Source organism: Phalacrocorax carbo, chromosome 1 (assembly GCF_963921805.1).
Source record: "Phalacrocorax carbo chromosome 1, bPhaCar2.1, whole genome shotgun sequence".
Lineage (NCBI taxonomy): Eukaryota > Metazoa > Chordata > Aves > Suliformes > Phalacrocoracidae > Phalacrocorax > Phalacrocorax carbo.
The window spans coordinates 47226690-47253632 of record NC_087513.1 but is presented as its reverse complement, the minus strand read 5'-3'; the positions used below and the strand labels follow the sequence as shown (position 1 = coordinate 47253632).

Genomic DNA, 26943 nt, shown 5'->3' with positions numbered 1-26943 from the left:
CTGGGCAGGACTCCAAAGGTGCAGCAGCAGCAGCAGCAGCAACAAGCCGGAGTTCAAAGTTAGCAGTAAATTGCACAACTTCCAGCTCATCGTTACGCTCTGTGACTATTAACAAGCTGGAAGGCGCTCAGGGAAAAAAAATAGGGGAAAAGGGAACACCCTCGAATTGTTTGGGGATCGCTGATGTTATGCTTCTGCCGCTGGGATCATGGCTCCCTTTGGAAGGAATTTATTAAAAACCCGGCATAAAAACAGGTAAAGTGCGTGGGTACGTGGAGGAAAAGGGAGGGCGATGTGGGATGGATTTCTTTTCTACTCTTTTTTTGGTGCTGGGGGAAGGATGTGTCGCTCCGGACCAGTGCCGCTCCCGGGAGCCCTAACTTGGGGGCTCACCTGCGAGTGGGAGCCGGGCCGGGGGGAGCGGGGCGGGAAGGGGCGCCCCCCGCGCCCCGACCTGCCTCTCTCCTCTTCGCTCCGTCTCTTTGGACTCCTGGGCAGTGTTTTCAGTGAGAGGAAGATAGCTTTTCCTAGCTTTGAACCTCGCCCCTCCAGACCCAGGCGAGCATTGCAAGTGCCCCGTGCTGACAAGGTGAGACTCGGCCGGGGCTGGGAGGGGAAGCTGGCGGCCCCGGCGTGCGGGTCCTGCCTGGGCGGCAAGTGCCGACGGCCGGGGGGGGCCCGGAGCCCCCACCCGCCCTGGGAAACAGCTCCCCGAGTTTCTCAGGGGAGGCCCGGGCCGGGCTCCGGGCCCCTCGCCCACCGCTTTACCCCCGTTTGCCTGGGAGGGAGAGCCGCATCCTGCAACCCTTTAGCATGAACCCCGTCCCTGAACCCCTGCGAGGGCTGTAAGCTTGGGAGGTAGGAGAGCATCGGCCTTCCAGCGTGGGCAGGGGGTGGATGATTTCTTTGGTTAGCCTTTAGTCTGAGCTGGACTTGACTGCCTGTGGGGTTTTGGCTAGAGAAACACTGCGGGTGACAGCTGTGGTCCCTGGGTTGGGTCCTGCGAAGTTTCTTTACGGGGACTTTGCCCCTCACGTTGTGCGTGCTTGCACATGCCACGCACACCAACTGTAAAAAGAAGAAAAAGAGTTATGTAATAATGTTAAGTGCTAGGATGGCACTAGATTTTTTTTATTTTTAAAGAGTAAATGTGCGTGGAGTGGAGTAAATTTCCTTGGACCCTATGGAATCTACAGAGGCCGAACCCATCTTAGCTAGATGCTAAGACTGAACGGAAACAGATCGCTGCAAGTTTAGCTGAGCGAGAAACTAAAAAGTCACTTGTAATCTCTTCCTCTCTCTAACTGGTGCTCGCCGCTGAAATTTAAGTCATATTTGAGGGTACGCAAGGGAAAGTCTTTTATAGAGGGAATATAATTGGACCCTAAAAAGTCGTGTAACAATGTCCTGATTTTTTTTTCGAGGTTTGGCTTTTGGTTTTCCCATTCGATACACTGAAAGTTATTCGGGGGGTCGGGGGGGATTGTATTTGTTGGGAACTTAGCATATTATACGGAATACAAATCAGAAAGACTGTAACAGTCAAGGTTTAAAAAATGGGATACTATTTTAGAATTATTAATGCTGTAGGTTACTGATTAAACAGTGTATTTTGCTAATGTGTCTGGAAACAGAAAAACTTTTATGTACTTCTCATATGGCCATTTTATGTTCAGAAGGTCTGGAAAGGTGGGTCTGAACCTTTATTAAATTGGTTTTACATAGAGCTGTAAATTTATTACTACTAAAGTTCCACTCCGTTCAATGCTGAAAGTGTTTCTTTTTTGGACGTCTAAAATATCCTCATACTAATTGCATCAATCTCACTGTGTTTGCTGATGTGACATTTTATTCCTCAGGAAAAGAAAGTCATAATCCAAAGCTTTAAATAGCCAATAAAAATTAAAATATCAAAGGAACCATTACTGTGAACATCTAGCACTTTCTTCTCATTTCACCCCTCCCATCCCCCCTGAAAAAAATCCAAATTAATGCCTGTAATGGTAGAGAGGTGTTCTGGCAATAAGAAGGGGCTGAAAGTCTTGTGACTACAGAAATGGGCACAGGGTGGGGGAAGTTTGTCAAGAACAGTGCAAACTACATAATTCTTATTTAATCTAATTTAAATCGCTGTGTATTTAACGTTAGCTTTTGATAATGAATTTTGAGAATTAATTAAGCTTTACTTATGCAGTTAGCAAAAGGGTCTCGTACGATTGAAGAGCTAGGTAATAATTCTTTTTTCATTATAATTGTATCTTTGTGGACTCATTTGAAACCTTGAAAAGCAAGTAAGTTCAGCTTAAAATCTTTGACTGTGTTTAGAGCAGTAGTTGGGGAGTTGGAACTTGTGGCTCATTACCTTGTCTTAGTTTGCCTACCTGTAAAGAGGGACCGAAAAGGGGCATACATATGCATATATATTTAATCTGCTGCTTTGTTTATTAGGTCTAGTCCTTCTTTTTGAGAAACTCCGTTTTTGTAACAGAAAAATTATTGAGTAAAGGTGGAGTACAGGAGGAATAAGCACTCTCCTTCCCTCTTTTCCCACTTTGCTTTTTCACTGAAAGTATTTAATGACCATTAACTACATGCAAATATAACTCCTGAGAGTTGTAAGATAAGCAGATGAGGAATAAAACCTGTGTTTACAGGAGGAGAACATAAAGCTAAGTCAAGGCAACAAAGATAGTTGGAAGAGGAGCCAGAAGGAAAATGAAGGTGTTATAGTCATTTGCTCAGATAACAAGGTGACACCTCTGCAATTAGTGCTTGTCCAGCAGCATTGCCCAGAGGTCCCAGATCAGGGCCCTGTTTCATAGCAGACTTTTCAGATCCAGATCACAAAATGTCAAACTCTGCCCTTAAAACCTCAGAGTTCAAAGACAGATGTTGCTCTAACTGTATCTGTGTGTATGAGGTATTTGACCAAGAGGCAGGGGATGTTGGCTGTGTTGCCACAAGTCTGTAGAGAAAGAAACTGAGATTGAACCTCAGGAAGACAAAACCTGTGCTGAACTGCTTTTTTTTTGAGAGATCTCCAGTTGGTATTACTCACCTGGGCTGCTGAAATCTCACTCATGCAGAGAGGCAGCACAAAGCCTAGGTAACCATTAGATCACTGTAAGCCCTGATTTGATTTCAGAGGAGCAGCCACTAGGAATGTAGCCCAACATACTTTTCTTGGCCAGAAAGAGAAAGTGATATCTTGATATCTTTTTCAGGAGTTATGAGGAGTTTTCCTACTATTCTTTGACCTCCTGTGACATACAGAAATAATCATAGTCCCCAGAGCATGTATGTGCTTGTCAGTGTATCCCCTGGAGAACAATACATCCAAAAGGTAGCAAGGCCATGCCCCACCCACCTCCAAATCCAAATGTGCTCAGCAGGGATAGGTTGTACCCTCTAAGGCGGTAAAGGAAGAGGGACAGTTTCCTGCAGGGCTAAGCCTCCTTAACATGAATAAACTCAAGGGGATTTATTTTTATGCAAATCTCTTAAAGAGGCTATTCTCAGGGAGCGAGGAACGTGGTGATATGAGGAAATGCTCAGCCCAAGATGGAGTAAGAGAAAGGGCCTGAGTTCTTTGCAGGTAATTGATCTAACACATTGCACTGCACAGAGGTAGTGCTGGGCCATCTTGTTTAGACTCTGCTCTTCCTAGAAAGGTTGGACTAGATGATCCCTGAGGTCCCTTCCAACCTGTGATTCTGTGAGGTAACACAGCTCCCTAGCCAAATACGAGCAACAAATGCAAAGCATATATACTTGCAGTGTTTATGTACCAGGGTTTCACATTGTGTATGACTTCCTGGTTGCTAAGTAGAGCAGGAATCTATGCCCCATTGATTTTCTGTAAGATTAGGACTTCTCTGCTCTTGGGTGCTAGATTTAGTCAGTTTGGAGAATGGGTCTTTAGGTTCATTTAAATACTTCAGATGTTACCCACCATCTCAAGGATATCTGGATCTATCATTGGCTTATCTGCCCAGTGATCTCACACCAAGAAAGCTGTCTCCATTGCTAGGCCTCTTTCACTGAGGCCACTTCCTTGAGTGTTTACATAAACCTTACCCAAACTTGTTGAAGCTCTACTGTTCCATCCAAGTTGTAGCCAGGGAAGTAGCAGTCTGAAAGGGAGCGAGTACAGAGAATCCATCTTTTTCACATAGTTGTCGTTGATGCTGTAGGGCTGTCCTGTTAGGCACAAATAGCTTGAGAAATACTTTTTGCCAGTGTAATTCATACTGGTCCTGTTTACCACAACCATTTGTATGCTGTGTTGACATACAACACATCTGAACCCACAGTACTGTTTGATGATGAAACAGTTGTGTTACAAATCTGTTATTATTTAAATGTATTTATTGCTTTTGCTTTTCCTTCCTGTTTTTTTCCATCTTTTACTGTCAATATCTCAGTAGCACAGCAGTTAGCATACTGTTTCTGTATAGGAGGCAAAGATCTACTTTGCCTGCTGTTTATGTCTGCCTCTCTTTCATCAGCTCATCTCTGGTTCAGAGGGAGAAAGACAGACCATATATATCCATTCATTCATACGGATATAGAGGGAGTTCTTCCTGTCCTGACAGTCAGAGGCCCCTCCCCAGTGAGAGAAACATTCAATTATTCTCTCAGGTTTTATATTACAGTGCAGGTTAATGAATTAGATTAGAGACTTCATCTATCTGATATTGACCTAACATTACCATGTTCCCTCCCTTCCTCCCTCCCTCCAGTAGTTTCTCATCGTACCTAGTTAGTAGAGTGATGTATTACTCTGAACATCTCTACTGCTCCACAGCTGAGTACGCTGCTGTACATTTTAAGCCTTGGTGAAGCAAAACTGATATACTCTGCATTTAGGTTTTGATTGGAAAAGCTCTTGGAGATCAGCTGCTTATCTACATGAACAGTGTATGACCCACACTGTAAGTCTCATGGGATCACGTGAGATGTCTAATACTTCTCCTCTTGGATGAGCATACCCGGAGAAAAGTTTATATGAAGCTATAAAGTTGCTTTTTGATTCAAGACTACCAGGAGTTTGGTATGTATCTTGGATGGGGTGGATAAATGCTTATTTAGAATCAGTGATGCTATTTGTGTTAAATTTTTAGACTGAAAAGATGGTGCTTGTTTGGTCATCGTGGAACACATTCTCATTTTTACTTTTCCTTGAGCATGAGATGTATTAGTGAACTATCAAAGAAGAGGTTACTTTCTGAGCCAGAGTTCATACACTATAATTTATTTTCTGGTCTGGCTTGTCAGCTTTGTCTCAGGGGTCAAAATGTTTGCATACCTTTTCTAATAATCTTGGTACATATTTGTTCACTTCACTTTCAGGAAGAGCTTTTCGTCTAGCAAAACACTAACCTTATTTCTAAAGAGTTAATTATCTACTATTCCAGGAGGGCAGACAGCAATTTCATTCCAAGGGAGTAAATAAAATGAGTAATAGTTGTGTGTAATACTATACCATCTAAGGAAAGAGCATTACCTAGGTTAAGCTGAAGCTACTCTGAAACACTACTATAATGCAGAATCAGGCTGAGAAGATATACTTCAGACAAATAAACATATTTTTAGTAATTTGGGAGAAAAATCTTGCTGGTCAGTGTTGATTTCCTATTTTACTGATGAAAAATGAGCATTTTACTTGCAGAGAAAAGAGGCATTGCTAAATGGGTAGTATTTTCAGTAGAGAGGTGTAAGTTTTCAGAGGTGGGTTATTTTTTTTAATTCTAAAAACTTTAATAAAAGTCAGTGATAATCACAGAGTAGTACCTCTTGATTGACCTGCAAAGGTATACACTTACGCTCAGAAAATCTTATGTTTTTATTTTGTTTGGTTTATATGATGAATAATAACTTCAAATTATGATCTTAAACATTATTATTTGCAAGCATTAACATCACACATGCTGTACAAGCCTTAATTAGTTTTCTAACTTCTACGTTTAGTATGTAGGTAAATCCTTATTAATGGTGACAGAAAGGATGATGCAAGATAAAGTTTCTAAGACCACACACTAAGTGAAGCCTAGAACTGAATGTTGAACATGTTGGTACCCATGTGTGCACAGGTAAATGAGCTATTATTGTCACTTCTGTTGTTTCTCTTATGTGTTATGATAGTCTCAAGGTGGTGACTTTCTGTTGTCTTCTGCAGTGTTGCTATGCTAGCCGTTCCCCAAGTATCACACAAGACAACAACAGATAAAAGTCAAATAGTTTCAGGGTGAACAGAAAGAAAAAGTGACCAACCAAATGGAATTACAGTGGAAAACAGATGACTAAATTTATTTGTGTAACAAAGGCCAGAATCATCCTCTGCAGAACTAAACAAATACAGTTCAGTGTAATTTTCAGGCAGGTAAGATACTATATTACAGACAAATATCTTGCAGAGTTTGTGTCTGGTCTTTTTTTTTTAATCAACTATTCTGTCTGTGTCACCCATTAGAAAAAACTACTTAGAACTGCTGAGTGCAGTATAGTATTTATGCAGATTCTGGTGATGGCATTTTACCTTCCAGATTGTAAATGTTCCATGGACATGCAAAATTCTTGCAATAAAAATGAGAATTTTTCATAAATCATTTATCTTGCATATGTGTTACACATAAACATGAAAGCCAAGGGCTAGTTAGTGATGTGGAAGTTGCATTTTTTGTGGAGCCTTGTCCAAAAGAAAAATTTTGAGCACCTTTCTCAAAAGAGCCCCCACTAGTTGCCTTTTCCTGTCTTGGCCTATCCAGAAAATGCATTTAAGGGGCACATGTTGTAATAGTGTTAATGATACCAACTTGTTTGTGACCTCAGACAACTGATAAGCATACTTAGTTTTCCTTAGCTGTAATTTGGGTGATAATATTTACATGCCTCAGGAAAATAAGTAGGGCATGACTAGACAGTGTAAAAATCTGTAGAAGTGCAGAGTGTGAAAGCCAGTTAGTGGGAGAGGTATGAATAAAATCTGGGAGTTCCTTGTTTCTAATTCTTGTACAGACCACTAGAGCTGGCTGCCACGCAGAGAAATGCAAATACACTGTGGATTGTTTAGGTTTGATTTCACATGATTCACTGAGGAATTTTCAACGGTCTAAAATTTTTCATAATGTTTGAAATGGTTTGTGAGGAAGATAGTAACATCACAGAATGGGAAATTAAAAAAAAAAAGCCTTGTGCATCTTAACAGGTTTTGAGGTGGTTTTGTGAGGTGAACATAAGGAAAGAAAGTTAACTTTTGAAACCAAAAATCAGAAAGGAAGGTTTTTACTGGTAATGATAATAAGTTTTCATGCAATTATATTTTTAGTGCTATGAAAGTCCTGATATCATGTGGAGAGAAATAAAAGACACTAAACTTGAAAGAAAATTTTCTGGTGCAAGTTTGGCACACCTCAAATGCACTTTAAATAAAGATGTGTTTCTCTTTCACCAACCTTTTCCGGTTTACTCTCACTCCTGTCTGCCTGAGTACGTGCTTGCCTCTGTCAGTTGGAACCATTTCATTTGCAGTTTAGATTGTTGCTAGACATATATTTTTTGAGCGTTAGCATTAGAAGAAGCCAGGCTACCAATTTATTTCTTATGTTGTAATCTTGGAGGTGATGTAAATCTCTGTTTTCCTGGGTTGGTGTTGGTTGGGGTTTGTTTGTTGGTTTTTTTTTTTTTTATTCGTTCATCAGCTGCAGAGTAATGATAGGAGTAAAATATATTTATACAGAGGGTAGGTATTTGCTGTGAATGAAATACATAAATATGGTTTGTCTATTTTGAGGGTCAAAACTGTCAATCTGATAAATTTGCTTTCTTCTCCACCCCTAACTGTTCTCATTCATGAATGTAAAGAAATCTGAGTTAAGAATTTCCCATCATAATGGAAAATACAATCATCTCCCTTGAAAAGCACAAGGTATTTATTTCGTCCTCTTTTTAATAATACAAAACTAACAAATCTTAAAATAAATATGCAAAAGCATAACATTGTCATGTTCAGGGACAAAATCAGGTTTATAAAAACGTAATAATCTATTAGACCAAGTTTTGTTTTGGTCAGGAAAATATGTTTACCTTACTTTAAGTTGTAAGGATGCATGACCTCAGTGGAATAATGTAGTTCAGTGAAGACTATGAGTTTTTAAGAGTCTGCCCTGGGGTCTTGAACCTGGAATTGGCTCTGTGTTAATAGATTCCTTCATCCATGTGGAACACCTTGCTTTGTTTTCCCCAACCTCCTCCAAATTCAAAAGTATTATTTCTACAGAGGGTAGTTTCCCCTGTGAAAGCACTTTCAAACAACAAGATTTTTCAGAGCAACAGTTGGGGCACTGTTTTGGTGACATAGTGTGCCTCATTTGTCACAGGAAGTTATCAGATTCTGCTCACTAATCAAAGAGTGGCTTAATGATATTTATAAATGCGGGATCATACACTGATTTTCAGCTGGTCTTGTTGCTGTTGGCTTCAAAATTGATAAATTGATGTTCTGAACTGTTATTTCACTTGGACATCACCTGTTGACAGACTTCCTCTGCTGATTGCTAAGGCACTAAGTATACTTGTTTAACTTGATTGTTGCCTGTATCTCGCAGAGCCACTTTGCTGTTAGTGCCCTGTTTTACCAAAAAGCTCTGCACAAATCCAGTTTTCTAACAAAAATTTAAGATTGGTACTGACTTTACTGCACTTTCCCAGACTTCTGGTACTTTAAGGTCTAGGTAGATAACTAATCAGGTTTGTTTACCCATGAAAGGCCACTAGAGGTGTCAGACAAAGATCTGAGTTATTTTTGGAACTGCAGTTGTAGATGGTCACAGTGCTTACTTTTACCGCCACTCACGCTGTTCATAATGTTCAGGTACACAGTAAAACACAAAAGTCGAGCTTCATCTTACTCAACTTGAACCACTGAAAATTTAGGTATCTAGTCATCTAGGTACTCTTTGTAGTTAATGGATACATCTAAACACTTCCAGAGGGCAATTCATTCAGCCTTAGACAGGCTTTCAGTATAGGATTAGTCACCCTTCTGGAGGTGCCTATCTTATGCCACTGATTACAGAGGAAGGACAGAATATTATCTTTGACTACACATCTACATTTTAAATAGCTTAAAGTAGATGACATGATCTCCACCCCAATCACTTTCAAAGGGAAGGTCTTCATGGAGCATGCTCAGACTTTGTAGAGCACCTAATTAACCATCTTTTGTACCATTCATTTTAGAAATTAAAAAGGGTATAGTGAATGGAAAAGTGAATTACATGTGGATAATGTGTGATTAAGGGAGAGCCATCCTAACAGCATGGATGTCTTCCCTGCCCCTGCCCCAAAATTCCTACATGATATTGAGCAAGTCACATAAACCCCAGTTTACAAAAGTGGTTACTCACTACGTGTTCCTTATTTCCTGATTCAATGTCCTGTGATCCGTTTTGCACAAGGGCTGAGCAAAGGAAGTTGATGGATGTCCTGTTTTGGACATCTCTATAGATATCAATTCAGTCAGTCAGAGTGGGAATTTAAATGAGTGGATAGCTTTGGCCTAAATCTTTTTGTGCTTCGGCTTGTAAAAGGGAGCTCTCTCCCTACAAGAATATGTGGAGATAAATTCAGTAATGTGTCAGCTTGTGGAGCAATTGAAGATCTGGTGATAAAAGGAATACAGCAAAAGCTTAAATTAAAAAAAAAAAAAGTGCCTTCTATAAAGGGTAGTACCATACATAGGAGACAAAACATAAAATGAACACAAACTGAACAGATGTAAGTAATAAGGGCTAGATCTTTGAACGAGACTTTGGTACCTAAATGTCAAGACAAGCTTCAAGAACTTTTGATGTTCACAAAATTATTATTAAATCCTGGCAGCACTCCCCAGCCACCTATACTCCCATCACGTCTTACACTGGTACTGAAAACCCTGCAGTTATGTGCCTCCCTCACACCTTACCAAAATTAAGAAAAAGGCAGTCTTTCAGTTTTTCCACCCTGAAGTCCCATCTAATAGCCCTGTTCAGGGCATGTGCAAGGCAGAAACTGCAGCCAGGTGCCCTGGTGGCCAGAGCATCCCTGTGAGATGCCCTCCCTGGCATCCTCAAAATGTATTTGTCAGGAAATGTCAGACCTGTCAGGCTATTCTAAACTGAAATTCTCTCAGTATTTCCTGTTGAAGCTGTTCCATTTTGTGCTGGTTCATATGAGTTACAGTAACCCAGAGAAAGATGGATTTGTGTTGAAGGCTTCAGCGGGAGAAGGGCATCAGGCTTTTGGCTGTTGTTCTAATTAATACTGTTATTTTTTTATGCAGTGAACATCTGAATGTAGTCTAACATTACCTAAGTCCTGCCTTTTTTTTCATGTTTCTGACTCTTTAGGTCAGTTCCTGCTGAACTTGCTGGTGTCAGCAAATCCCATTGTTAGGAGTCGAACTCTTCCATGGCACTTTTTGTGGAAGTTTAGATGTCCAAGGGAGGACTATGAATTTTAGCAGTGGGGAAGACACCTGGAAGTTGTAACGCTCGGTGTTTGCAATGCCTCAGTACTTTCTGTGGCTCTGGCAAAACTGAGTATTGTCTCTTGTACACATTTAAGTGAGGCAGGGGTCCAATGTAAGGGAGAGAATGCACCTTGCTATGGGTATGCTGAATCAAATTCATTTTCATTGAACTAAGTAGCACGGAAAACTAACACCAATGGTTAAAATTTTTGAGTGCTTGACTGCGACTTGAGCATATTTCTTTCTGCTAAAGAGTTTGTGCATGCTAGGGATATATTCAGTATATAAATGCATATATGACACTTTGTGGTATGTGATCATGTAATGCATATGTGTAGCACATAAGATATACTGTCACATATCTTATAGATCTAACCTGTATCTACAGCTAATGTACAATAAAATACATCACAAACCCCAAACCATCGTGTATATATAAACAATATGTGCAGAAATAACCATGCCTGTAGATTACATACATATGCATCAACATATTACAAAACTGGGTATGTACAAGGGTTCTTTAAAAGTCAGAAGTGACAAACAGAATGTGAACATGTCATGGAAGAATGCTAAATACATATATTTCTCCAAACATCAGAGTTGTTTGCATGGCAGAAGGAAGAATGCCTTCATTCAGCTGTCACTGCGGTATCCATTCAACTTATGACATGCCTTGTTAGAAGTAAACTGCCTTTTTATCCTCCCTGAGCTATGAAGTCATCTGAATTGCTCATATGTTGAAAGGATCCCCACCTGCAAAGACATTTGGATATGTGAAATAAAGAAACATTGGATTAATTTAAATGTTGACTCAGTCTGACTTTCTGTGAACTAAAGACAAGTAGCTTGCAGTGTCTCTCTAGTGTCACAGCCTTCTTGGGATAATCACTGTTCTGCCATAGATGCGTCTCGCAAAACTAGCCCCATTATTTCTTGGGCCTGCCTTGTTCTTTAGCCACAGACACCTGACCTCATTTGGCTTCAGCTGTGCTCCCTTCAGGTTTTTTGGCCCACGCCTGCTCTCACTGTTCATCACAAATCCTTTGCCAGGGGTTACCATCTTTTCAGCTGCATCAAATTTTTGAATGATTTCTTCCTAAACTATTCAGTCACATTCAGGTAGGTTATCTTAGACAGTTTAACAAGGGCTTTATCTTTATGGTCTAGTTCATCGTGACTCATGTGGTTTGGAGAATAGTCAGACAAGCAGCTCAGCTCCAGGGGTAGGGTTGTGATGGATAACTGATACAGCTATGAGCTCCTTCAGGTGGCCCCAGCTGGAAACTCACTGTCTGTACTCATCTCTTTTCTACAACAGTTTTTAGGTGTAAGTCATGATCATTCAAATTTTTTAGAATTCACATGGCTTTTTATCTGGATCTTGGAATGTATTTCCTCTGCAGTCAGCCTCCTTCGTCTTACAGCTAAAAATTGTGTGTGTGTGTGCTACTGGATACTATTCTCTGTATCTCTCTCTTGCCTACACTTTCTTTTTTACATTAATCCAGCCAATTTCCCATTACTCTTGATCTTTATGAACCAGCAGTAACCTTGCTTCCAGACAGTAATTCCTCCCTTTTTTCCTTCCCTATCTCTATTGCTCAGCTAGCTAGAACTAGTATAGCAAGCTCCTGTGCCCTCTTTAGCATATACATTGCTAGGGTAGAGCACAGTTGGTAAGGTTAACAATTTATTTCATTTGTTCAGTAGCTTCTTCAGAGAGGATGTGGTGATATTTCAGACCCTATCAGCCTGTGCCTGACTAACGACATATTGAAGCATGCATTGATAAGCAATTTTAGAAAATTACTTGAAAGCATAAACTGCACAGATCTCTCAGATCGTCAATGGACACTAAAATGCTTCAGGTTTCTTTTTTTAAAATTTATGTCCACTCTTCTTGTTAGCATAATTATGTATCTGGTATTCAATTTAGCTCTTTAGGGTGAAGATTTATATAAGAGTCCACTTCATCATCTCATCCTTTTTTCCTTTCAGCTCTTCAAATATTTAAGTAATGGAACACATTTGTCACTGAATTATCTCTCAGAAAGTTTGAGGGAGAAATTTGGAAGGAAAAAAAAAAGAATTGTAAATGATGTCTGGATAGAACCCCTTTTGAGGTGACATCTTTAATATTCTTTAATGAAAGCAAATGAAAAGGGGAAGATCATAGAGTATAATTTCAAAGTGGGGTGGTTCACTCTCTGCAAAACCTATTGCAATAAATACAGAAGAAAATTAAAGCTCATCCTGCCTTTCTCACTCCTGACAAACTCTAAAGCAAATTCAAACTAGGTTTTACAATATACAAAAAAAAAACCAACAAACTATTTTGAAAGATCGTTAGATGTCAAAAAGTTAAGAAAGGGTGGTGTTTGATGAGATGGCTGAACAGATCTAAAGTCTTGCTGTTGCACAAAGGGCAGTCCTAAGACCCCTTTCCAGGTTCCTGACTACTCTCTGCTGTTTTCTTTGCACTGGTACTATTCTCACCTGATACCATAGAACACAACCCAGAGAGCACTACTTAAAAAAAAAAAAAAAAAAAAAAAAAGCTTTTCCTTTTTATTCTTCCCTATTTCCCCCCTTTCCCCCTTTTTTCCCTCATTTTCCCCCTTTTTCCCCCCTGCCCTTTTTTCTTTTTTTTTTTTTTTCTCCTTTTTTCTTTTTTTTTTTTCAGGGTTAGCTTGCTGCCAGTTTAACAAGCTGGAAACCCTTTGCTTAAACTGGCAGAGCTGGCGCAAGCAGGAAGGTGGGAATATCAGGTAGACATCAGATTGCCTAAACTACGTCATGAAATCTTAAGTCATGCAGTTGCTAAACTACAAAACTAGATTTAGCAGTAAAAACTGTATTTAGGATTATGATTTTCCTGATTTTGTATATTTGGCGCATGGGTCTGGGGAGTGTTGTGGTATTTAAAAACAGAAGATAAAAATACTGATTCCTACAATGTTCCTCTTCAGAATCAAGAAATACAGGGTCCAAACTCTGATTATTCACCACAGGCTGCTGCTAGAGCAGCTATAGAAGTAGTTGACGTAGGTAGCCATCAGGAAAAGACTATATGGAAAAGAGATGCTTTGCTGAGTGTGAGTTCAACTTGGCAATTGGTGAAAAGAAACCAAGTCCATCTGGACTTTCTTTCCTTTTGTTGTGAAAGGTTAGCATCTGCTTCACAGGGTGCCACCAGAAGAGACGAGGTACACTGAACTGTTAGAGCCATGCACTGTGTATAAGGGTTCATAAGAAGGTAACTATTCCAGCCCCCTTTAGCCCAAAGAGTGTTGGAAAGGTTGCATGAAATAATATTATTTCCTTATCTATCTTGTTCCTTTTTCCTTTTTTCCCCTTTTTCCCTTTGACTTAGGTTATTATCACTGCCTTCCATATAGTGTGCTTTGTTCATGTTTTGGCAGTCCAGACCCAACCTCAGAATGCTTTGTGTTTATTTTTTCACTGGGCAAGATGTCAACAAACCCAGGGGAGGGAAATAGTATACGTTTGCCTTTCAACGAAGGCTGAACTGAATTTCATGGAACAACAACAACAAAAATCGTGCTTTCAACCCTTGGAATTCCCCTCGCTTCTTTGATCTCAAAAGCTTATAAACAGCCAGGGTGCTTCTAAAAGGCAGTTATAAAAATACTAATGGGAGAATTTAGATATACCAAGTTTCTATTAGCTGTAACAGCAGCTCTGACTTTGTCACTTAGAAGCCTATGTTCTGAATGAGATGTAAATGATTCTGCTTCCTCTGTATTATTGAAAGTGATGGAATTTTAGACACATTCTGTTTATTATTAATGGGACCCCATAAAGCTTGTATAGTTCAACCAGTTCTTAAATACGCATAGGCGCTTAAATAGGCACAGGAACAATATAAAGAATTATATTTTTGCAGTGTAGCAAAATTCTTGTTATAGGCATCTTAATTTGTCAACTAGTGAGAGCTATCCGTTGCCCAAAATCAAGATGTAGCATTTGCTATATTGATATTCCCAGACTTTGCATGTTGCTCACTAACAATGAGGAATTTGAAAATGCCCATCTTTCCATTCCCCCCATCATGGTCTAAAGAATAATTACCACTGAATATGTCAATGTTTGTTTTGGCTCTGGAGTTTTTCCTGGATCTCCCATTCCTGTATGACAGCTGCTTCCTTAGTAGCAGTTGCAGTATACGCATCAAAGCGTGTTTTCCCAGTAAAGCAAATTGTTGTTATTTTTGCTCCTCTTAGAAAATATTTTGGTGGACAGCTAGCTCTCCTGTGTTCTCAGACCTCCACTGTGTCAGGCCACCACATACGCAGACCTGATAGGATGAACACGTTGCCTGTCATGGTATTTTGTGTATGCAGCACGCTTGCTGATGTTACTCACTGCAATTCCAAACATTTTTTTAACTAATATCCACTTACCAACATTATGACTTTGAATATACAATGAAGAAATGATGATTTGTCTGACAGGAAGGCAGATTTAAAGCATAGATGTAATTTATAGAAAATGTGTGCCCTTAGGGGGAGAGGAATAATTTCAGAGGTAAGGCAGGAGAAAAGGGCAGGGGCAGGTGCAGTTTTCATCTGAATGAAGACTGCAGCCTTTGCACTTGCCTGTAGGTTAAGTGATTGGAAGCATAAACACCATATAGGGCAGAGCTAATAGGTGAATTGGAGGACTTAGTAGCCCTTTGGTCACCTCTGCTCAAAATCTGCACTTGAACTTTGTAAATGAGATTTTTGCAAAACAGGATTGGCCACTGGAGCAATGGCAGAGGGAAATGTCATTATTAAATCGAGGGAGGCATGAGGGTGTTCAGGATAATCCACCATAACTATCACTCTTATCTAGTGAGGAAGGTGTACAACTCCTCCTATGACGTCTTTTATTTCTTTCTTTCCTATTAGCTCAACATTTGAGCTAGTGCAGTTTCTTGGCTTATTTTCTACGTAGTATAAACTCTGCTATCCATCTACTTATCAGATGGTAGAATTATTACTGTCAGTCCTTGTTTGTTCTTCCTGTTGGCTGCTTTTATTCTTTTATATCTGTTTTACATAGTGTCATGGTCTTTTTTCTCCTTTTTATTCTTCTTAAATATTGGTCCCTGATCAGTCACCCGTCTCCAAGAAGTACAGTTATTAGGATGAAGCACATGATTTCCCATGGGATTTTTACTGAAGTGTGACATTTCAAGTCAGGAAGAACTGTGGTATGAATGACCTCCATACCTTTCACATTATTTGTTCTATGACAGAATAATACTATCCCATTCCAATTCAAAACTATTTAACGGAAATTTGCTGTAGAGCACAAATATAGTGTAAAATGATTGGATGAACAGAAATTTTCACCATAGATCATTGCTGAGGTATAATGTATGTAATTTTGTACAATAGCTAACTGAGGTGATGGCATTCCTCTGCAGAAACAATTAAGGAACTAGCTGTAGTTTTAAGTGCACACATGATAATTGATCTAGGACATAATTTTCAACAGGTGTTGCTAGTTAAAACATTTCATAAAGGCTTCCTGACAGTATGGGAGTCTGGCTGAGTTAAAAATTTATGCATTTAAAAAGGAATTACAAAATTAACATAAGCTTATACTAGGAGAAATGTGTTGTACATAGCTAGTTAAAATAGCCTTTGTTTAAATTATTTTCTTGTTTCAAATATTTGAAATTTTGCAGTTAGAACATCCAGACTACTCTGTATAAGTGTGCGTCTGAAAAAGTCACATGAATATCTAGATGCCTAATTTTCTTTTATTTTTAATAAATGCCTATGTACATTTCTGTGAAGGAAGAAGCTTTATCATAGAGCAACATTAAATGGATACAGAAACAGATGGTAGAGAGAAATTGTAGTTATTTCTTTTGAAAGAATTATTTTTTCAGAAGTTGTATGGTGTTGGTTACAATTCTTCCTGCAGTTTTGGGACTGCTCTGATTTCTATGTTAAAGGGGTGGTTGTTGTTGTTAAAGTACCAGCCCTGCCTTGCCATGACATTTTTTAGCTAGACGTTGCCTTGACTTCCCTGTGATGCAGAAGCGAAGAAGGACCAAGCTTCTGACATAATATGAATGGAATTTTTATCTCCTACCTGATATGGACGTTAACTATGCATCCATTATTATTGTTTTTTAGGGATAGGTAAAGGGGAATGCAGTTAGTTAATAGGCTGTCTTGAATCCCTAAGGCTTTGGAGTAATTCCAGCTTCATTGCGTAGTGAGAGAGTAGATACTTCCTCATTGCTGCCCTTAGGAAACTCAGGAGCATGTAATCTACTTAGGCAGGGGGCATACTGAGTATAAGATTTGACCTTTTTTGCTTTCTGAATAACTTTATAGAAGGTGACAGAAAGTTGAGAAAAAAGGTGGATTAAATGTGCGTAGTCTGAATAAATTTAGTGTGAACATCTAGTATAATCCATTTATGCCTGAAAGGTTAAAATACATCTGACCTCAGCTTTCATATGGGCTGTGTATTCTTTATAGCTTTAATGTTTAAACTCACTGTCAAAAATCCGTTTGGATCAAATTAAATTAGAGTTTCTTCCAAGCAAGGGCTGCAACACATGGCACCAATAGCTTTACTTCTTTACAAATTTCACAGATAAAAATCCCACAGAGCCAAAATATGTTTCAATCTTTTCTTTCAGAATGTTCTTCCACTGTCTCATATGTGTTTTTATGTATATATTTGTACATATCTACGGTAACATGCTGAGATTTTGAAAAATAAATAATAAAAGCAATATCATATTATCATTTCTGAATGGCATGTGGCAACTGATAAACTAATTTGCCCTTATATACCTTGATATGTCAAAGTCGCTGGTATCAGAAGCTCTCAAATGACATGGAGCATGTGTCCTATGCTACAAATGCAGGTTTGTATCAAGTAGGTGTCCCTCTAATATTGGCCTCCTTATTTCCAGCAAGTAAATATAATTAAAAGCCATCAGATTTCTTTGATATGTAGTTATGACTCCAATCTGAGATAAAGAGATAATGAGGTTATTAGCCAGTGCTTAAGCAAGGCATGTGTTCTCAGGGCACTTTCACATGAAGGAAAGAGTTACAGGTGCAGAATAAAGAGAAGACCATAGCACAAATACATACTTGCCAAAATCCAAGTGGGCAGGTTTGTATGGCCCAGAAGCATGCTTAAAGACCACCTTGAAAACACTGGGTTATTTAATGCTTGTGTAGCAGATGTCTCTTGTTTCACCAGGATGTTTTATGCCATTGTGTCACACTGTTTTTAAAAGAGAGCAAGTGGCTCAGCAGCTGGGCAGGCTTGGGTGGGAGATTGGTCCCCACTGTGCAGCATGGTAGGTAGCAGAGGAGGCAAAAAAGGTCTTGATTGGGAGCTGGGAGAGTGCAGCTGAGAGGGAGAGCCCTCTGAGAGGCACAGGGAGCACAGACCCTGCCTGGGTCTGCCTGAAGCTTTAATGTCTCTCTGTGGATTCCAGGAAAGCACTGAGATAGCAGGCACTGAAACTTTAGGCAAGGACCTCACTGCAAGGATGCAGTAGGCAGCAGCAGGGTTGTCTCTTAAAGCTTTCTTTTGTCTATTCTGTCATGTAGTTGCTTTTGGTGTCTCCACCAAAGTGAATTGTTCTGGGTGGTGTCTTGACATACTGTGGCGTTTGTTTCTTAGAAGTTTAGAAACACTTTGGTCTTACTCTGGGGACGTCATGACAACAGCATACCTACCTGAGAGCTCTGGTCAGCTGAGGACCCCATCATGGCAGCCAGTCAACCATAAACCACAGTTATCAGATGATAACTATATGTTCGACTGTATGTTCAAATGTGCTATTGAGGGGGTTTATGATGTCAGTAGGAGGCTGTATATGAATTGCTGTTCTGTTGCTTTTTTTTTGCATTGCAAGTGACAGTTGTGTGGCTTTCTGGGTCTTATGTGTGCTGAAATATATTTATGCAAGCACAGCATCAAAAATAAAAAAAATAGATGAAGAGAAGAAAAGACGTCAAAAGTACAAAATCTGATTAATTTTCTACACTAAAATTGGATAAATTAGTTATATCATCTGCTAGCATAATGCTAGAAGCAATCCTTCTGACACAAAGAATAATTAATTATAGATTATATGCCACTTCCAGATGCAATGGTGAAAGAAAAAAGGTGACATTATTACACTAAGAAGTACAAGAATATTTCAACCCACAAACATTTGTACTCTCTAACAGATACAGTGTTATGACATCTGATTAACAGTAATTTAATTCATACATAATAGGTAAAAGCTCTTCCACCTCTGAAAATTAAGACTATAAAACATGATTTCCCCAATAAACTGAAAATAAATTGGAAAAATGACAAAGCTATTTCACACAAATAGCTTTCTAGCATATACTCTTTGATGTCAAATTAATAAATTATTAAGTTGTATACATTTTCAAGCAAATATTAATGTATTGCTTTGTGTGCCATTTATTTTCATCTGCAGATTTTTTTATTCTGCATAAATGATTTCAGTGACTGGGAGGCGGCAATTAATACCATTTTTGATCATGAACATAATCCCAAGGTTTTAATCTCTTTACTAACACAAAAACTTTCATGGTCATGTTGACTTAAAATTGGTTCAATTGGTCATGCTGACTGAAAATTAGTAAAGCGTTAAACAATAGTGCTAGCAAGGGGTTCATGAAAATGTCTTGGTTGTGAAATTTCTGGCCATGATCTAAGTATTTTTGAGTTACTCAGTTTGATTAGTTCCTTGGGGGACGATATGTCAAGAAATATAGGAATGTTGAGAATGGAATTCCATTTTATTTTTCTGTGAAAAGCTACAAAGAATTTATTACAGTTAAGGGAGAGAAGAGTTTTACCTATGTTTTTTTCTCAGCAAAGACAAAATATTCTTTCAATGTCAATGATATTTCAGAAACACTATATTAATCTGCTAACAATATGATATGTAAGTGATCTAGTCCCAACAGAATGTTTCCTGAAAGTAGAAAAAACAAGCATCTTGTAGACACGTAGATGAAATTCTAAAAAGTAGGGGATTCCTTTATTTGATTGGTATGATTACATGTTGAATATTTAGGAAGAATGTTAAAATTTCAGGAAGGCCGAGAATTATGTGTTTGATATGTATGTTTTTGTGCCAGACATACTTTAAAGTTAGTGCATATCAAAAGTGCTGCTTCCAGCATTTAAGTTATCTCAAATTTATGACTTTGTGCAACGTAAGTACATGTTTTTGTTTTGTCTGTCCATTGCTGGAATGTATTACCTGTCTACCCCTAAGCCTGAATAATAAATTAATGAAGTGTATATCTGACACACAGCAATCAGCTTCTGCTGCCACAATCAAGCTTTTGTGTGAGGTCTGTAACGTGATTAGGATGCTGTTTTGGGTCATTATGAAGAGAAGCAAAGAGTAGAAGGCATAAAACTAGCAATCAAAACAAACAAGAGAGATTCAAAACGTACTTTTGACCATTCTTAAGCTTAGATTCTCATCTGTTTCTGAGCAACAAGTGACTTTGTGAAAAAAGATAGGTCTGCATGTTCTCGTTATCAAAAAGGCTTTAAAATCATAGATGGATAAATAGGACATTTCAGTGATCAATTCAAAGAAACAGAATTCAAGCCAGAACTGAAAGCTTTAAAGCCTGTTTACAGCAACAGCAATAAACTTTTTTTAAAAGTGAAGAAATTGCATAGCTAGTTTGAATAAGTTGCTACTGAAATTGTTCTTCAAGGAGGTCAAACATTTAGACTGGATAAACACCTTAGCTATTAGAGACTCATTAATTGATAGGTTATTTAAAAATAACAGTTCTTTTGCTTTCTGTACAAAACTGCAAGATGTCAAGGCTAAGGAATCAGTAAATCTAAGAAGCTTGCTTCTTCATTGAAATGACCATGTAAAAGCAGATCTTGTTGCTGAATATTATTATTTTTAGTATTACATCTCAGGAAAAAAAATAATCACTGTCAATGACCAACACTTATTCAAGATGAGAAGTTACAAATTGGATTATGTCTTCCTTAGTATAGAAATTACTTCATAGATTTCCTTATAAATGATAGTAATAAATTGAACAGCAAATGGAATAGTCAGCATCTAAACTAAGCTATGAAGTCATAATATGTAGGTCCCATGTTTAACTATCTTTATTAAATCCACTGCTGTCTGAACCATTCTTATTACATTCCTCTCAGTCAATAAACCAGAATCTGACTGGATTACTCTCACCAGTATTTAGCTATCTGAAAATGAGCTATTTAGTTGAAGGTGGCCACATAGGTCTCTTGTAGTTAATGAAAGAGAGAAATAACTTAATCTGAAGATTCATCCCAGTGATCACAGATAGTTTAGGCTCAGGTGACTTTCTCCTTGGAGAAACTTCCAGATGCCTAAGTGAGATGAATTCTACTTTGTAGATGCAGAATCTGGTCTCCACTTTCTATGAGGAAAGCACAGCTTAATGAAAGATGGTTCCTACTATTAGCATCTTCTTGCATCCTGAAAGCAAGACTTTAAAAATTGTTACTCTGTGATTGACATGCTGAAGCTTTATTTTTGTTTGGCACTACCTGAATTAACTATCATTAAAGAATTATACAATAAATTTTACTTTAAAAGTCCATGGTAGGCCACATCAGCTTACCATTTTATAGTAGAAGATAATAAAGTATATTTTTGATTTTTTAGATGATATTAGAATTCCACGGCACCATAAGACTATAAATAACTTGTTGATTCTTTTTGATTAAAAAGAAAGATCAAAAATTTAGTGAGGCTACTGAATAAAAATGAGATAATATATGTTGTGACAAACACATGGAAAAAATAATAAAAGAATTTGCACTTTACAGTTCTCTTTTGATCCAAGAATTACAGCAATGTTCAGAATTTCTTTTTTTTCTCTACTTTTCTGTAAAAGGTGATAATATAATCACAAGGTTTGTTACATATGCTATACATACATATACATGTGTAAATATTTTAATGTGTAAGCTTCTTGAGTTTTTTGTGTACCTGCATGTGCATATATTATCCGTTCCTTCAGTGCTACTACTAGTTTTGGACTTCAGTATGTTAAATATGCTATAGACAAGGTAAAGAAAAATACTTCCCCAAAAAGCTCAGTGTAAAGTCTGATTAGACAGGTGCATTGTAACTGAAAAAATAATGGGGAGTGATAAACAGCTAGAAAGTTACTGAAAACAGTAATTTAAAAATGTTATCTTATATCCCTACTGTTTGCAGAGATGCTGTAGAGATTGCTTTACAATAAACAATGTGTTTCCATCAGAAGTTTGCTTAACTGTTGCTGAAGTCAGTGGGAAGTCCATGTAAAAATGCGTATAGCAAAGCTTTATTTATCATTACACTACTATTATGGGGCATCTATGGGGTTTTCAAATTTATCTGAAGATTTACTAATATCACAGAGAGAAACTGTCTTAATAGGAAAGCTTTAAAGGAGCCAGGAGGAAAAGAGACCGTAAGCTTCTGCTTAACTCACATAATCTGTTACATGCTAAAAATATTGACGAGCAGACAATATGGCAATCAACCAAAAACAAGAATAAGAAAAAAATGTGAAGAGTTTCAATGTGCAAATTGCAAAAGACTCTCAGAAGAATGCTAAAAGGCTGAGATAACATGTATTCCCTGAAATGTATTTATTGATTACAAAAAAACAACAGGAAAGATATGATCTGGATTTACTGCCTCAAAGTTCCAATCTAGTATTTCGTATATTTTTATGCCTACTTAATTTTTAATTTTCTGTCAGTACTTCTGTAAGTTGAAACTCAATGACTGATAATCTACTTCTATTTCTAGGTCGATTATTTATGTATCAGTAGTGAACACTGAGATGCTGTATTTTTGATAATTCATTTTGCATAATTTTATACTTAACATATAATGTAACTCTGGGTTATCTGTGTTTTCTTTTCATATCTGTAGCGTCAAACAAATACTGAGTTATTTGACAGGCACAGCTGACTTACATTGCAATTGTCTATTTGTGTAAGTTTCATTTAACTGTCAGTCTGTTAACAGACAATATTTCTATAACATCCTGTATTTTGTAAACACAAAAAACTTTACAGATACTGTCTTTTTAGCATGTGACATACATAACATTAAGGCCATTTAATATCATATTGTCATTCATTCTCTCCCCCCCCCATGTAAACGTGAATATTTCTGTTTCTTTATGCCATTCTGCCATTTTCTATGTCTATAAGCTTTCCTATTTTGAGTAGTCGTCTATGGAAAAAATTATTAAACTTCTGAACACCGGTTTTAAAAAAATAATTGCTCTAAAATGCTGACCTATAAGAGGGAGCTATTGAAGTGGGCAAATGATATAATTACTCAGAGTAATCTACCAAACCACAAATTTTACAGAAGAATGTTCCAAGACCTGGATCAATGTAGTTGGATAGAGCTCTCCTGTGTGATGTTACTAATAAACTCATTCTTTTAGGTTTTATTTGTATTCATTTGCAGTCTCCCATATTTTGAGGATTATTGCCTCCTGGTCTGCCACCTAGAGCTGAGTCAATCATGGTTCAATTTATTGGATTGCAGCTTGTCTCTCGTGTTGTGTAGTAATTAAGAAAAAGAAACAAGTTGGATTGCTTTAATAATCACAGGGTATAACCCTAATTACACCAAGTAAAACTCCATTCTTACTACAGCTCAAAAGGCTAGAAAAGTACTGCAAATAAGTAGCCCCAATAGAAATAAATTTAGTCCTGAGCCCTCAGAATATTGTCTGAATTGTCATTTTAATTTTCAAGCTTTCTCTGTCAGACTGGGTTAAACCTCATTCATTCAAATGAACTGGAAGTGATACCAGAAAATCCAAAGAAATGCATTTTTCTTCAGGGAATTTAACGTTTTATCATTTTAGGCAAGAGGCCAAATCACCAGGTCTGAGCAAGCAACAAATTATGCGTGTAGAGGCTAGAGGACAGGAATATCCTGGACAGGCTCCTCAAGGCCACTCTGCCAATGTAGGTCCATGGCAGTCCAGGGCTACTCTGATGGGGACAAACTTAAGAGTTAACTGTAGGGTGAACTTCTACATTTGGTCAGCTGAATCACTTCTCTAGGTTCCGCTGATTGTTTTGATAAGACAGCTACAGTGGCCATAATGGGATCTCAGGTACCTGAAGTAAAGTATCTCAGTGAGTAAGGAGGTACCAGCTGCTAATGTCAGGTTAATACCACAGTCCTTGGAATTCATAAATAAATGAAAAGATTAACTTTTTACATTTTCTGGCATTTCTGTGTCATTAAAAATGTTATAAAATACGGATCTATATATGTGTTCTCTTGCAGCTGGCATTCTCACAACCCATTGGAATTCAGGCTATTTGGTACTTCAGGAAAAGCAACAAATTTCTTGAGACTTTTTAGCGAAAAATCACAGTGGAAAACAATCGTGTTTATGTTTGTGTGGATGCAGGTGTGGCAAAAGAGCTATAGATTTATCCTGTCATCAAGTTCTTTTAACTTGGTGTTCAGTCATCTTTTCGCAGTCTATCTATGTTCAGTGCATATTCGGAGGCATGATTCTTCCCTTCAAAAGCCTTGATGATATTAAGAGCTTACAAATGTTTGTGCAGCGTCTGTGTGATGAGAACAGATGTGCAGATCTGAAAGTTATGTTATCCTAGGACAGCCTGGAAATGTAATACAGATTGCCAAACTTTGTAACTTATTGTTAATACACATTTATTATGCGTACAAAACCTAAACTTGATTAAAGACACTTTGTGTCACATTCAGCTGGACTAGTAATAATATTAGAGTAGCAGCTGGAATGGGTGTATTTTTCTGTTATTCAATCCAAAGGTATTTCTTCATGTAATTTAATGAAGTGTATTGACTTTTATGATAATACGGGAACTTTTCAATGTGGTAGTCGTATCAGAATTATAGCTAGTATTCATATAGTCTGTGTCATTGTTACATAATTTATATTTGGTCTCTTGTTTTCCAGGTCTCCCAACAAGGACATGGCTTCAAATGAGAGGGAGATTGTGGTTTGGGTTTGCCAGGAAGAGAAGATTGTATGCGGCCTGACAAAGCGCACAACCTGCGCAGAAGTAATTCAAGCACTGCTTGAGGAACACCAGGCGACATTTGGAGAGAAAAAGGTCCTTTTTGGAAAACCTAGTGATTACTGCATTGTAGAAAAATGGAGAGGCTCAGAGCGAGTACTTCCTCCCTTGACAAAGATTCTGAGACTTTGGAAGGCCTGGGGGGAAGAGCAGTCTAATTTGCACTTTGTGTTGGTAAAGTCAGATGCTTTCCTCTCATTTCCATTGTGGAAGACAGCTGAAGCTAAAGTAGTACAAAATGTAGAAAAACAGTGGGAGCTCAGTCCAGCAAATTACATGAAGATGTTGCCGATAGACAAGCAAAAGAAAATTGTTAGGAAGACTTTCCGGAAACTGGCCAAGCTTAAACAGGACAGCGTTCAGCAAGAGAGAGATAATATGGAGACACTGATTCATCTGATAATTTCTCAAGATCATACCATTCATCAACAAGTCCTTAGAATGAAGGAACTAGATATGGAAATTGAAAAATGTGAAGCAAAATTCCATCTAGATCGTGTGGCCAATGATGGAGAAAATTATGTGCAGGACTCCTATTTAATGATCAATCCAAGTGAGGCTGAGCAGCAAGGGAGTAGGCCAGATGAACAGAAAGAGATGCATGACTATTTGAGCAAAAGTGAGGGAATGCTACAGGTTGAAGAGAGACTGAAACATCACAAACAATTAATAGAGAAGCTGTGTGCTGAAATTGAAAGAGAGGTACATGGTATATGCACAGAAAAAAATGGAGATGATGTTCGTACGGAAGGAGCTGCTAATGCTGAAGTGGAAAACACAAATTTGGAAAATGTAAAATATGAGCTGGAAAAAAGTATGAAAGATGGTCTGAGAATCAACTCATACTTGAGCTGTATTCAGAAAGAACTTACATACAGGGACTCACTGCTTCAAAAGAAGGAAAAAGAATATGAACTTCTTACAGAAGAATTCAATTTACTACATGTGAAAGACAGTATTGAAACTAGGCTTCCATCAAACGAAGAGCCATCCAAGGGCAGTGGCATCTCCAGTAACAGCATTGCTGTTCCTGACTTTGTTCATAGAGTGACTAATCTGGACATAAATGATACAGACTCTGACACTGGAATCAGCTCTACACACAGTCAGGACTCTGAAATAACTTCAGGGGACATGGGACTGTTGTCAACATAGTTGAAAACAGTCACGCGTTTATGAAAAGTCATATTTTGGAGGATATTTATAAGAATTAGTAAACCTTGTTGTCTTGAGATTTCAGCCGTTCAAGATGTTAAAACTGGCACCACTTTAGCCAAGTAAACAGTGCCTATTTATGTACTTAATAGTATACTTGTGCTTAAATGCATGGGCAGTCTCATGAGTTAACTGCTAATAGGTGCAAGGTTGTTGGCTCTGCTAAATAAGGACAGACTGTTTAGACCTTTATATTGACACTCAGTGAAACATTCTGACTGGCTTGGACCAAAAGCCTGGAGATTTGATATCCCCTAATCTTTGGGTCCACTTCCACATCTCTTTTTAGGAATGTGAATTGGAGACTATACCAGACAGTGAGCTTGATTTTCTGCTCTGTTACATTAGCTTTATTCAGCTGGAGTTTCCCTGCATGAAGCTGCTGTAAAGGAATATATAATCGAGCATGTACTACATTAAAAAATATTCTTTTATGATATTGTAGGACAAAAAAATGCAATTGCATTTATGCTGTGTATTTAAATTTAGTTTTGAGTTATCAGAATGATATTTTTAAAAATTCCTAAGTCCCATTTTAAAAATTGACTTGTACACATACGTTTTTAATTTCCATTCTCTTTCAGCAGTGTTTAACTGCTTCAAAGATCCTTAAAACCCCTACTTATCTGCTGTTACCCTGTAGTTGCCCCAGTGGTGCTTAAGTCCACATAGTTTCTGCCAGTGGGCATGTCAGAACTGCCCGCGTCCTGTTTGTGTGAGACATCCAAATCCCAAGCTCACATGTAACCCCAGGGGCATTTTCAACAAGGCTTTCTCCTGCCTATCTCACCAGTCGGACCCAGTGTCTTAGGCCTCCTCAGATCACGGCTACCAAGTAAAGCATAACAGAAGGGACAGTCAGGAACCAGACAATTCTGGCCCTGGCTAGACACTGTTTCCCAATAGCCAGGTGGTTACCATTTTCACATAGCAGGTAGGTGTTCAAATCCCATCTCATGCTGTCTTGGAGCAGGCATATGGACGTGTAAATCCTACTTCCTCAGTAAGGACTTTGGGATGCAGCTAAAGCTGATCCACTTTATATAGCTAATTAAATATTGGACCCC

The 26943-nt window shown here is 38.2% G+C and overlaps 1 protein-coding gene across 3 annotated transcripts; it reads left to right on the top strand.

The window, feature by feature from the left end:
* On the top strand, window positions 1-26943 carry RASSF9 (Ras association domain family member 9). 3 transcript variants are annotated; one of them, XM_064450450.1, is made up of 2 exons: window positions 1-255; window positions 24541-26943. In XM_064450450.1, the coding sequence occupies exons 1-2, from the start codon at window positions 209-211 to the stop codon at window positions 25814-25816; spliced, it is 1323 nt and encodes a 440-aa protein (XP_064306520.1). In that variant the 5' UTR covers window positions 1-208; the 3' UTR covers window positions 25817-26943. The 3 variants fall into 3 exon arrangements, with proteins under 3 accessions (XP_064306520.1, XP_064306522.1, XP_064306526.1); XM_064450452.1 differs by lacking the exon at window positions 1-255 and adding an exon at window positions 362-589; XM_064450456.1 differs by lacking the exon at window positions 1-255 and adding an exon at window positions 613-858.

Coding starts and splice junctions, on each gene's coding strand:
- RASSF9 (XM_064450450.1), top strand. CDS start 209: ATGGCTCCCTTTGGAAGGAATTTATTAAAAACCCGGCATAAAAACAG. Junction 256..24,540: donor AAAACCCGGCATAAAAACAG/GTAAAGTGCGTG, acceptor CTTGTTTTCCAG/GTCTCCCAACAAGGACATGG.